General features: G+C 36.2%; 2 protein-coding genes across 3 annotated transcripts in view; one reads left to right on the top strand and one right to left on the bottom strand.

The window, feature by feature from the left end:
* The window catches only part of ccdc146 (coiled-coil domain containing 146), a 152,738-nt gene that overhangs the window by 124,853 nt on the left and 15,575 nt on the right, over positions 1 to 12,310 (bottom strand). The window lies entirely within an intron of this gene.
* On the top strand, positions 1,307 to 11,030 carry fgl2a (fibrinogen-like 2a). The gene is made up of 2 exons (XM_039761029.1): positions 1,307 to 1,940; positions 8,568 to 11,030. The coding sequence occupies exons 1-2, from the start codon at positions 1,400 to 1,402 to the stop codon at positions 9,272 to 9,274; spliced, it is 1,248 nt and encodes a 415-aa protein (XP_039616963.1). The 5' UTR covers positions 1,307 to 1,399; the 3' UTR covers positions 9,275 to 11,030.

The raw sequence follows: 12,310 nt of genomic DNA, 5'->3' as shown, positions 1-12,310 counted from the left end.
TAATAAAAGCACTTTTGCACTACAGCTGTTGTGTTGTCCTGTTCTGTCATAGTCCATCCTTAGTTATGACTATCGATGCACGAGGAAGAGGTAGATGCCCATGGATGCAGGAACCTAGGGCATCACAATAGGTACCTATTGGAACAGCAACTGCTATTTTTAGGTAAAATTTGCTGGCACACTACAATGCATATGAGACCAACAAGACCACAAATATTTTTTGGAGGAGTGTATACCCCACTGTAAATTTTAGGCAGTTTGAACATATTGAAAGAAATTAACCTAAGACTTTCCAAACCTCACTATTTGCTGAAAAGGAAGACAAGACCTGGTAAGCACTCTATGAGACCCCCACACCTGAAAATGAAGGGTTAGTTACTGTAATTGCTCTAATCTTAGTTTTGGGTCCCAGCTATACAAAGCAGAATTTCCTTTTTTTTTACTGAACATGAGGCCTCAAGCAATGCCCTGGAGATCAATACATTTCACTAACCTGAGTTATAATACTAAAAAAGGTGTGCAAGTGACTCACAATATCTTTCCTGGAGATTACCACTGCAGGTGACGACACATATTCCAGATTTAAAGTGTTCTTGGTTCTGCACATGCCACACCTTCACCTACTTTATGCTGCCAGAGCTGTCCAACTACAGCAGCTTTCATTTAGTTGCAGCACCCATTTCATGACCTGCAAATGACTGCAGATACTAATGGATTTAAAAGCAGAACAAAAAGCAGAATATGGTCCTCATTCTCTGCTGGTTTTAGATAAACATCATAATTGTAAGAAGATCCATATTAAATTTAACACATCTTATTAAACAGGTAAATTATTGAGGAATTCAATTTTATCCTGTCCATACTGGAGGTATTAGCAGGCAGAATAAATGTAATTGATGATTATAACAGAGTGAATTACTCTAATGGGCAACCAAATCTCTCTGTCTCTATTTACTGTTTCTATTAAATGCAGGCAAGGGCTACACAAAATGGACCCTTGAAACATTTTCATCAGACTGTGTGCACACTTACTGCTTCAATAAACTTACTTCCTATTCCTGATCTTTAAAAAAAAAAATAGAAATAATCTCTACCATGTTTGGTAAAAAGTGCCAGTGCCAGTATTTAGAACATAAAAAATGACAGTAATACATTGTTGTTTCCTCTGTTGCCAGGGTGAAAGAGTAGGCAGGCAAACAGCATTTTAGCTAAGACCTACCTACCAATACTTCAAATTTCCGACTAAAAGATTATGCAATAATGTTTCCTCCCAAAGCTCAACTGATTAGCACAGTCACTGCTCCCTCTGCCTGATAAAGATGGGACAGCTATAAAAGTAGGAGGCAGCTCTTCTTTTTCTGCAAGTTAAGTGTGAGCCCTGATCTAGAAAGCCACAAAAATGAAGTCTGCCTTTTCCTTGCTTGTACTTTTTTGTTTCCTGAAAGTCAGAGCTGGAAACCCAGAACAAGAACATAATAAAACAGAGAATTCTGCGTGCCCTATCAGGCTCAAACCAAATGGACAGTGTGGGGATAATGAGGAATGTCCTTATCAAGTGACCCTACCTCCGTTGACTCTACAGCTTCCAAAGCAATTCAAAATGCTTGAACGGGTTATGAAAGATTTACAGAATCTTAAAGAAGATTTGAGCAATCTGAAACGTTCATGTTTGGAGTGCAAACAGCAAGCCGATGAGAGTCAGCCCAGGAACACTGATGAAGCTCTAACAGGTGAAGATGAAACTGGAAATGACTTAAAAGAGATCCAAAACAAACTTAAAAAAATGTCTATCAGTCTCAAGAATACAAAAAATCAGATTAATAACTTGCAGTCTTCATCCCAGGAAATGAATGCGAAAAAAGTTGAAGAAATAGTTAATAATGTGTTACAAAACAAACTGGAGAATTGTCCTCATGACTGTCCCTTGTCTGGACTAATAGGTAATTATTTTCTTTAGTATTTTACTTTACATTTAGTTTGGAAATATAATGCTATATATAATATAAACAACCCAGCAGGAGGGATTGTTGTCATATGTCTGCCACAGTTTCTCAGTGTTTTTAACAGTTATGTAAATCTAGTTTATTTAAATCATAGGAAAAATGTCTGCTTTATAAACCATCACCATGCAATCAGTCTGTCTCAAGAATTGCCAAGTAATAAACATATGTAGTTTACATTACAATGTAATTTTTTCTTGCACTTACATGTACTATAATGAACAATTAAAGTATATTTCTGAAAACATAAATATAACAGTTTATTCCCAGCTCTTCAAATGGTGCAAACAGAAAAGACACTTTTAACTTTGCCCTGGAGAATGCAATTCAAATATGATTTACATCTATATCACAATGTACACTTCTTCAAATGAACAAAGTAAACTGACAGCTGGTTTTGAGCTCATTCTGCATTTACCTATACAGTATTTGAAACCATGGAATGTGGGTTGAACCCTCCTTTACTGTTACAAGTTATGTATAATTGAAGTACCGGTACATGTGTATTATTATACAGTGTATATAATATATTCATAAATTATTATACAATATATAATGTATATCCATATATACTAGTTAAACTAATTAGCAATTCTAAAATGGACCCAGTGTGACTGTGTGCATTTTGATGGACTGGTGCTTTATCCAAGGACATTTTCTGGTTTGCACTTAGTCCAGAATTGGTTTTGGCAGCCTGTAACCCTGAATTGGACTGAGCTGTCATATTATATTATATATATATTATAGGTATTGTATACAATACATACTGTATATGCAAATATTGTATACAAACATATGTTTAACTATTATAATGCAGTAATGATGCTATCCTGCTTGGCTATTCAGCCATTTTACCAGATTATCTATGTAACAAAGATTAGGCAAAACAGCTCTGCCACAGTAATTAGATGCACAAGACCTTTTCTTTGCTGTTACAGACCATGAACCAGTGCTCTCTGAGTCATTTGTATTGAGAATTACTCAAATGGTTACACATAACTGATTTGTAGGCAAATGGACAGCATCAAGTCTAAGATATTAAGGCTGTATTTTAAAAAAAAAAAACAATGTTCATTGATATTCATTTTGTTGCCTTTGGAATTTTTGCATTGCAGTCTGTAAAACATGTTCAACAATATATGGAACAGTGTTGGGCAGAGGATCAAAATTCATAGAGAACAGACTTCATGTCATTAATTGCAAACAAGCCTTAGTGATAAACTGGACTTCAGACCTGCACTTACTCACTTTATGATCTAGATCATGCTAATTTTTGAAGCTCTGCAATCCATTTTTCACAAATATGGATTTAAATTTACATCTAATGGTCTTTACTGTAGGAGTTGCTAAATAAAAACTGCTAGAAAATATAAAAGGTAATGTGACTGGTACTCAGGGTTTTGGAGTGTAAACATGAGTTTTTGTTTGGTTCAGTTGCCAGACTTGGCTCCTTAACTGTCCAACTACAGAGGCAGAAACAATGATACAATACATTTCATGGTTTGTAGGATGCCTTGATTAAACACATCAGCTATATAAATACATTTTAAGTAAAAAAAAATACTTTAATCATAAATTATAAAATGGTAAAAATACTGCATGTCTTTGTTTCTGTACTACAGCAGCATGAGCATAAGAATGCTGTGAAAAAGCATTTGGCACTCTCCTGAAAATTAAACAATTGAACTATTGGGCCGCTTAAGTTCATTTGTTATCAGCTGCCAAAACACTGTTTCTTCAAAGGAATATAAATAGTATTATTGTCAACACTGCAAACACACACACACACACACAAGGTGAATATTTAAAGCAGAATGAGTAACAAGGGGTGGGGTGTTCAGAACACAGAACAGTTATTTAAAAGATTAATTCCCCAAATTGTAATCCTTCAATTGGATGGTCTACTGTGTGGTCTAGGAATGCAGCAGGCAAGGCACATTTTGTTCTGTTATTTAAAATCTTGATTTATATACAGTAAAACCATTTAAAAGAAATGGCTTAGTAATCATTAACAAAGGTTACAAACCACACCGCATCACCAGTTTTGTGGTGAACAGTGACTGGCAGTCAGTCAAGTACTATAAACACATTGATTAGCTTCATGATGTATTAGTGTGCAATGATAAGTTTATTTGGCAAAAGCAAAAAAAATACTTTATCCATTTACATTACAGTAAAAGAGCACATTGCCAGCATAAACTGAGAGTAGTCTGTAATCTTTGAGTCTGAGTAATGAATGTGCCCTTTTATTGTAGTGTTAAGTCCAATATCACAGATGTATAAAGGGGTGTAGCTGGTTATGTAAGGAGGGAGGTGACACCAATGTTATTTTAGCCAAGGTTTTTTTTCTCCCAAAGTGAATGTTATCAGTAGAATGTCTTCCTTGCAGAAGTGTATCATTTCCTCTGTTAAAAGATGCAATTACTGCATTCAGTGACAAAATGGAATTGAAAGTCTGTCAGATTTTACCATCTTGAAGAGGCCCAGTGTACAGACCAAAATAGCAGTTAATATTATACTGGAAGCAACTTTGTGAGGACGTTCATTGTGTCTGGAATAGGATAATTTAGCTGTCATTTTATTATGACCTGCCCTTTCCCTTGTGTGCATTACTTGTACAAGGAAACGTCCCCCTGCTGGCCAAAAATTGTCCACTGACCAGGTAAATGTCAAAAAGAGAAAGTAAATTTCATAATGTTCCTGTTCTCATCCTATAAAAAATCCACTGAGTATTTGTGCTTTGTAAATTCTTTCAAAATAGTACTACTTTACCTTTTACAGCATCCATCCATTTCCTGAACCTGCCTTACATAATGGACGGCTATGTGCTGCATTTGGTATAAGGCAGGGGAATAATCCTGTACTGGGCACTTATGTGAGTTTTGAGTTACCAACTAACTAACCTGCACAAACTTCAAGATTAAACCAGAGTCCTCTTAAACACTGAGAGAACATGCAAACTCTATACTGCCAGATAGTATGCTTGGAATTGAACCTAGGTCTTTGAAGCTATGACGCGGCCACACTAACCAATGCAATGCATTTTTAAAACGTATACAGTACACCTATGTGTCTTCTTTGTAACTTTGTAATACCATACTCCTTTAAAGGTGCTATATAACATACTTCTTGATTCATTTTTATATTGAGAACAGCTTGCAGTTTAACCTTCAGTTAAGTCAACTCCTTTATAATTTAAACAATAGACAACATAAATATGTATGACTAACAAAAGATTTCTAAGCGATTTTAAGAATGGTCACCTCTCATCCATCATTGAAAACGCTTAATCCAGTTCCAGTTCAGAGTGTGTGGTTAGAAAAGGCTATCATGGGAGTATCAAGTGCAACTTGGGATAGGGTGCACTAGTCTTTATAGGGCACACTCATTCACACACTGATTCAAAAATGTCAGTTTAGTTTAGCCATTTATACTAGCATGTATGTTATTTTTGTATGTGGGTGGGAAATCCAGTTTACCAGAACAAAAACCCATACAGACAGGGAGAGATCTGCAAATTCCACACTGACAGTGACCAAGCTTAGAATCACACCCAGTCACCTGGGGACTCATATGTAAAATATTGTTTAAATTCCATATTAAAATTAAAAAATAAAAACTGTATGTATACCAGAACTTAAAACTATGCACGCATGCTCACACTTTTAGCCACTACTCATCACCTCCCACCAGTAACCATACGTGACTTAAAAATGCACTTTTATTCACGACCTAATCGCCATAAATATTTGGCCATGTTTCTGAGTGACATCTTTACTTTCAACCCATGCCAAAACAGAGAAAACTAAACTTGAGTGAATGTGAACTTGAGGTATTACTGGCATTTGATGGAGTTTAAGGACAGGAGGCAGCTGGACTTATTCAAACAAGCATTGGACACAGGAAAGAACATTCCCAGGACAGGGTTCCAGCCCATCGCAGGGTGAAAACACACAGACGCACACTTTGGGGAATTAGCATTATCAATTCGCCTAATCTGTCTTTAGACTATGGGACGAAACCAAAGAAAACTCATGCAGACCCACGCCCAAACGCCATGCAGGCAGCACCCAGAATACGACCCCCACATTCCTTACTACAAGGCAGCAGTGCTAACAATGCTTCACCATGCACCTAATTAGTTGATTATGTATTTACATTAACTGTGGACTTAAAAATTAAGGATTAAAGTATCCTTTATATTATACTTATTTTAGTTACATGATTAATCCATACAGGGAGGTCAGGCCCACTGTCCACTCTTGTAAGCCAGTTTAGAGGATGGATGAATCAAAGAATACTATAATCTGTCCTGCCCAAACCAGCTTTAACATGCATGTCACAAATCCATACAGAAATATTCTTCAACTACAGGTTAGTTCACTGCTTCATGTTTAGCCTGAGAGAAATTATTTCAACTTGAATATGTTGTATACATTATTTTCCCCTTTAACTACGCCATAATATGCTGTCAGCAAGGAGCAATTGAAATGGCAGTGCATATGGCTGTCACACATAGCTGATGAAAAATACTTAAAAAACAAAAAATGTGATATTAGTCTTTTTGATGAAGCAAAAAAATAACATAAAATACTGCAACTTTTAAATCAGTTAACAAATGTTACACTATGTGTGCATTTTCTAACTTCTTAAAATAAGAAAGTGTTAATTTTGCCACATTTAAAACATGAAGACAAAGATAAAACACAATGTTTCCTGATTTTTAAATAGCATTAGTGATATTAGTGTTCTGTTTCGTGATGATGACTGACTTAAAAGCTGTTTTAGACATCCTAGAGCTGTCCTCTTGGAGTTGTGCGCTGAACTGGACCCTACATTACAGAGACCATCACACTGAAAGCACATAATTCCTGTTCCATTACAGGTTTAGAACAACCGGGTTTAGAAAACAGATGGATGGATGGATAGATGGTTGATCATCAGAATGTGACTGACGCATCATTGAAATACAAAATGAAATAAGATATTTTGTTCACTTCATTGTCCTGCCACCTGGAGTTGCTAGATTGCCAACACCAAAAAAAATTGCATAGGACTAACACTTGAAACTTTAAGTAACTTTAAGCCAATTCCCATGGCAAATTCATGTTTTATAAATCTTTGTCTTTTGCGTTTGAAATGGCTCACACATGTTTACGAGTATAAGCGAGTTTTTTATACAGTATATGAGGCTCCTGGAGGTAAGAGATAGCAGCTCTAATATAAACGGGCAGTGTGGCACAGTAGTTAAAGCTTTGGACCTCAAACCCTGAGGTTTTTGGCTCAAATCCTGCCACTGGCAATGTGTGACCCTGGGCAAGTCACTTCACCCACCTGTGCCCCAAATGGAAAAAAGAAAAGAAATGTAACCAATTGTATCTCAAATGTTGTAACTAGCTTTGGATAAAAGTGTCTGCCAAATAAATAAATGTAAAATATTATTAAGCTTTGCCACCTGTACCTTGGAACAGGTAATCATTCCTATTGACGTTAAGCATGTATGGGTCCAGCCAATCAGAGACCATCTAGAAAAAGGTTGTGTTGCTACTAGAAGAAGTGCTGGGGAAGCCAGATGAGGATGCTTGGCCTCTCGTCTGTGTGTGTTGATTCTAATGACCCAGTGCAGTGAAGTACACTGAGCTGTAAAAATTGGCACTGTTCTATGAATGAGATGTACAAACAAATTCCTGACTCTATGTGGCCATAAGAAGATCCCTGTGCATCTTCTGAGAAAGAAATGGGTGTTTTCCAAAGTCCTGGCTAAACTGCTCATTCTGGCCCTCTAATCATCCCCTTAGTGGTCAACTATCTCTCTCACCCCTTCACCACCTAATAGCTAAGGTGTGGTGAGCATACTGGGAGAGGAACGGCTGTTGTTGCATCACCTAGGTGGATACTGCACAGTGATGGTGGTGGTTAAAGTGATTCCCCGCTGTCTATGTAAAGTACTTTATTAATAATTATATTTGCTCATTAACAACATGTGCAGTACTCTCATTTTACTGAGCTAACAACTATGATAAAGAAATAAAATTAATAAGCATTGTTCTGAATCTAGGAGTAATATCTCCAAACCCAGGGCTGTAGCACAGGAATACATAAGCAGTCTCTTTGGGGTCCTTTCCTCTTAGAAACTCAATTTTCATTCCAGGCTTCAAACCCCAGTGGGCCCTTGGTAATCATTACCCTTTAACCCCCAACAACCACTACAACTCCTATGTCCACAGATACTTGAACTACCCACCATAACTGTTTAAATCATTAAGACATGACAACATGGTATAGTAGTGAGGCCTGTTGACCTTTGCCTGAAGCCATTCCTGTTTATTGGCAGCATTCCTTCATGATCCATTACTGAGAATTAATTTAGTAAGAATAACAAAAACAACCAGGAGTTATACTAGAATGTCCGTCATAGCAACTATTTTTGGACATATTGTTCAGTCGTCATTTACTTGTCAGGTAATATGCATCTTTAATGGCCAGCATTTTTCAATCTGTCAGGTTCTATCTATAACGTTAACGCTAGAACTAAAGGCAATATTGTCATTTTTTGTATTTATTCAGGTAAAAGAGTATTCTACACTGATTGTTCCAAACTTTACAACAGCCAACAAGTAAACAACGGCATTTACCTGGTAACCCCCGACATAAACAACTCCTCGTTTAACGCTTCCTGTGACATGGAATCCTTTGGTGGCGGCTGGACCGTAATACAGCGGCGTAGCAACGGCGACGTCAGCTTCAATCGCACTTGGAAAGAATACAAGGATGGCTTTGGAGACCTCAGCGGGGATTTCTGGCTCGGCAACGACAAGATTCATCTCCTCACCAAGGCCAAAGACATGATACTTCGAATTGAGATGGAGGACTTGGATGGCGTGCGTGAGTATGCCAAGTATGAGCAATTTTACGTTTCAAACGAGTATCTCAAGTACCGCTTGTCAGTGAGCAGTTATTCGGGGACAGCCGGTGATTCTCTTCATTTCAGCAAGCATTACAATCACGACCAGAAATTCTTCAGTACTCCCGACAAGGACAATGACATGTATCCGTCTGGCAACTGCGGCAGTTACTACAGTTCGGGCTGGTGGTTCGACGCCTGCATGGCTTCCAATTTAAATGGCATCTTCTATAACAAAAAATACAAAGGGGTGCGCAATGGAATTTTCTGGGGCACGTGGCATAATATCTCAGACGGACAGCCAAATGGTTACAAACAGGCTTTCAAAAGTGTAAAAATGATGATTCGACCTAAAGATTTCAACCCCTAAAATTAAACAAACGTAAAAATGAATTATGAGAAATACGGTAGAAATGCTTTACTGGTCAATCTGTTACAGTTATCTTCTTGCTTTGGTATCATATTTTCTCAGCTTGAAGAGAAATGGTAACTGCATGCCGAAAGAAAAAAAAAAGAATATGTCTTTGAACTGGGTACCTGTTTATAACGATGTTCATAATGATGTACTGCAGTTTTAAACTGGGTATGTGTGATAGCGATGCTTAGCAGTCTTTAATGCATTTACTGGTGTTATATACTAATTCTAAAAGTGTGCCAGAATATCAAAAAGCAGATGAACGCCCAACATGTGTTTTCCGTTTTGCATCTCATTTCCCGTCGCATTCTTGCAATGTGTTTTAAATTGTATTCCAAAAATCTGCTTCTTTTCATCTACAGTATATTAAATGTTAAACACACGCGCGCAGTACTGTGCATGAACTGGCAGTGTAGCCATGTGGCTAAGATGATGGTCCTTCAACTTCAAGTATCCACCTCAGACATGCAGTGTGGCCCTAAAATAGTTAATAGTGGTGTAACTGTCAACACTTGCACTGTACATTTTCATTGATTAGACTTTGTAATGTAACATCAAGGTATATTCATGCCCATTTTTAGTATTTAGAAGAGGTAGAGAGCTAAAACCTGGCTTAGGAGCACAGCACACTCAAACACAATCACACATAAGTATACACCGTAACCAAACTTCTGTGAAAAAATCCATATGGACCTGGGAGAACTTTGTAACTTCTAAAAGAAAGCACTCCAGCTGAACTGTGGGCAACTGCTGGAAGACAGCGCAGTAATGAAATTAAATCGTTACAGTAAAAATAAAGACTACTATATGTAAACAGACTTATGCATCTATGTCTGCTGTAAGTTAAATGTCTTTCTGTGTATATGTCATATACAAAGCATACTAAAACCAAGATGTAAATACTAATGAAAGAAAAATTTGTTTTTGCTGTTTGCTACAATCTTGTCCGACTCACCTTTACCCTGTTAATAAATTAACATAGATACAAAGGAAATTAGGTGTGTGACATCCTGACTACTTTAACCACTGTTTTTTAGATTTTTAAAGATATGCAATTGTTACACTTCAGGTTAAATTGCAAACAGATAAAGGAAGACTCCACCTAAACCATTTCATTGGGGCACAATTCTCAGAAATAAAGTAAAGTGCATAAAAACAAAACATACAGTAAGTACATACCCTAACCTACTTGTAACTTCATAAACTTATAATACAGGCACTATAATTAATGAAAACCTTTTATAGCATTTTTAAATGTAAACCTATCATAATGTGTTTCATGTTTGCATTATTTTGTAAGAACAAAATGAAACTTTGCTCTAGTGTGGGTTGAGTTAAAAATGAATTTTTTTTCATGATTTAAGTCAGAAGTGTACAGTATTTATTGTGAATGATGGGCAAGGAGAGAAAGCTTAATATATACCATACATAGTGTATTATTTAGATAATGAGATGGCTGTCATTTGACTTGTTGTCTCCTAGTAAATGCAAATACAAAATTCTACTATTTTCTACTATTCTACTATTTTGTATGACTACTGTCTTTCAGATTGTTTAAATGTTTCCATTTGCCTTTAGAAAACATTTTTGATTGGTACAGTATTAAATAGACAATTAACAATAATGGGATTTTCAAGTCTTAATGTTTGGAATGTGTACTCAATTCTGTACTAATATTTTGCTTTATGATCTCAGGTAGACGAAAACATTTTTTTTGAAGTTTTTTAAACATCATATTTGGTCACTTATAGTTTTTCAAATGCTATGAAATATAAAAAACAAAAGAAAGCACGGGAAAAATCTTTTTTGCTATTATCATGTGCTTAATTAAGTTTGGTTCTAGAAAAAAGACTATTTTTACCTGTTACAATAAATGTTTTTATAAAAAAAGTATAAATAAATATAAAAATTTGTTTCTAACATTTTCTTGGCTGTCTAAGTTTTGGTTTTCTTAGGAAGAGTTTTTAGTTGCAATCACCTCAAGTACAGGCAATAAAAAGAAGAAACATGTTGCTTTGTGTGTATGAAACTATTAATATATTGCAAAGGAGTCTAATCATGGACTTGAAACTTCCACTTTGCAATCATTAAGTAAGCTACAAAGAAAAAAACTGAGAAAGTAAGTGTCCTGAGCTTATGAAACACTCATCTAAACTGACAAGCTTTTGTCCCTCTTTATCAGTGCACACTGGTGATATCACTGCACCCCTAAAAGTTTTATTCCTTGAGTATAGTATATTAAATATCAGGAACAGTCATTCATTTGTAAGACTGGTCACTGCTATAGTTGCCAGTACTCAGCAATAAGCCAACATGCAATTTTTTTCCAGCTGTTCGATAAATCAGCTATTAAAACACTGCAGATGTTACAGCAGACATACTGTGACCAAGCACATTCCTTATGGAAGTTGCAGTACAGTCCTCACATAAGATCTCAGCATGCCAAATATCAACCCGTGATCATTTTTTATGTGATTGATCCATTATGCACATTTTTCTTTTAACCAGCCTGAACCACTTTGAAGCACAGGTGAGCAACCAAACACTTAGCACTTTTTCCTAGAGCTGTTGTACCATTACATGCAACACACATGAACCAATGGCTTACAAGTACCACATTGCAGTCAGTCATACCGTTTATTGTCAGTTCTTCCATAAACCAGTATGACAATATAACATTTTATGATTGCTTTACTTTTTTGTTATAACATCACAACTCATACAAAGAAAATATCAATAGCAATCATAAAACACTTGTAATCTTCATTCTGAATGTGCTGAAATTACCTTATGAAAACTTACTAATGTCTTATTAAACCAGTTGTGCCACAGTTTACATTATATCATCATATATTTATAATGTTCATTTTAGCTCATCTAAAATGACTCAGCAGTTATCATTAATGCCTCAAAGCTCCATGAAACAGGGTTCAGTCATTGCATGTGTGCAGTCTGGATGTTATTCGGTTCTTTATATGTTTCATCCAGAAG

This window comes from Polypterus senegalus, chromosome 8 (assembly GCF_016835505.1).
Source record: "Polypterus senegalus isolate Bchr_013 chromosome 8, ASM1683550v1, whole genome shotgun sequence".
NCBI classification, from domain to species: Eukaryota; Metazoa; Chordata; class Cladistia; order Polypteriformes; family Polypteridae; genus Polypterus; species Polypterus senegalus.
The sequence above is the reverse complement of the archived record's forward strand: the minus strand, read 5'-3'. Positions and strand labels throughout refer to the sequence as shown.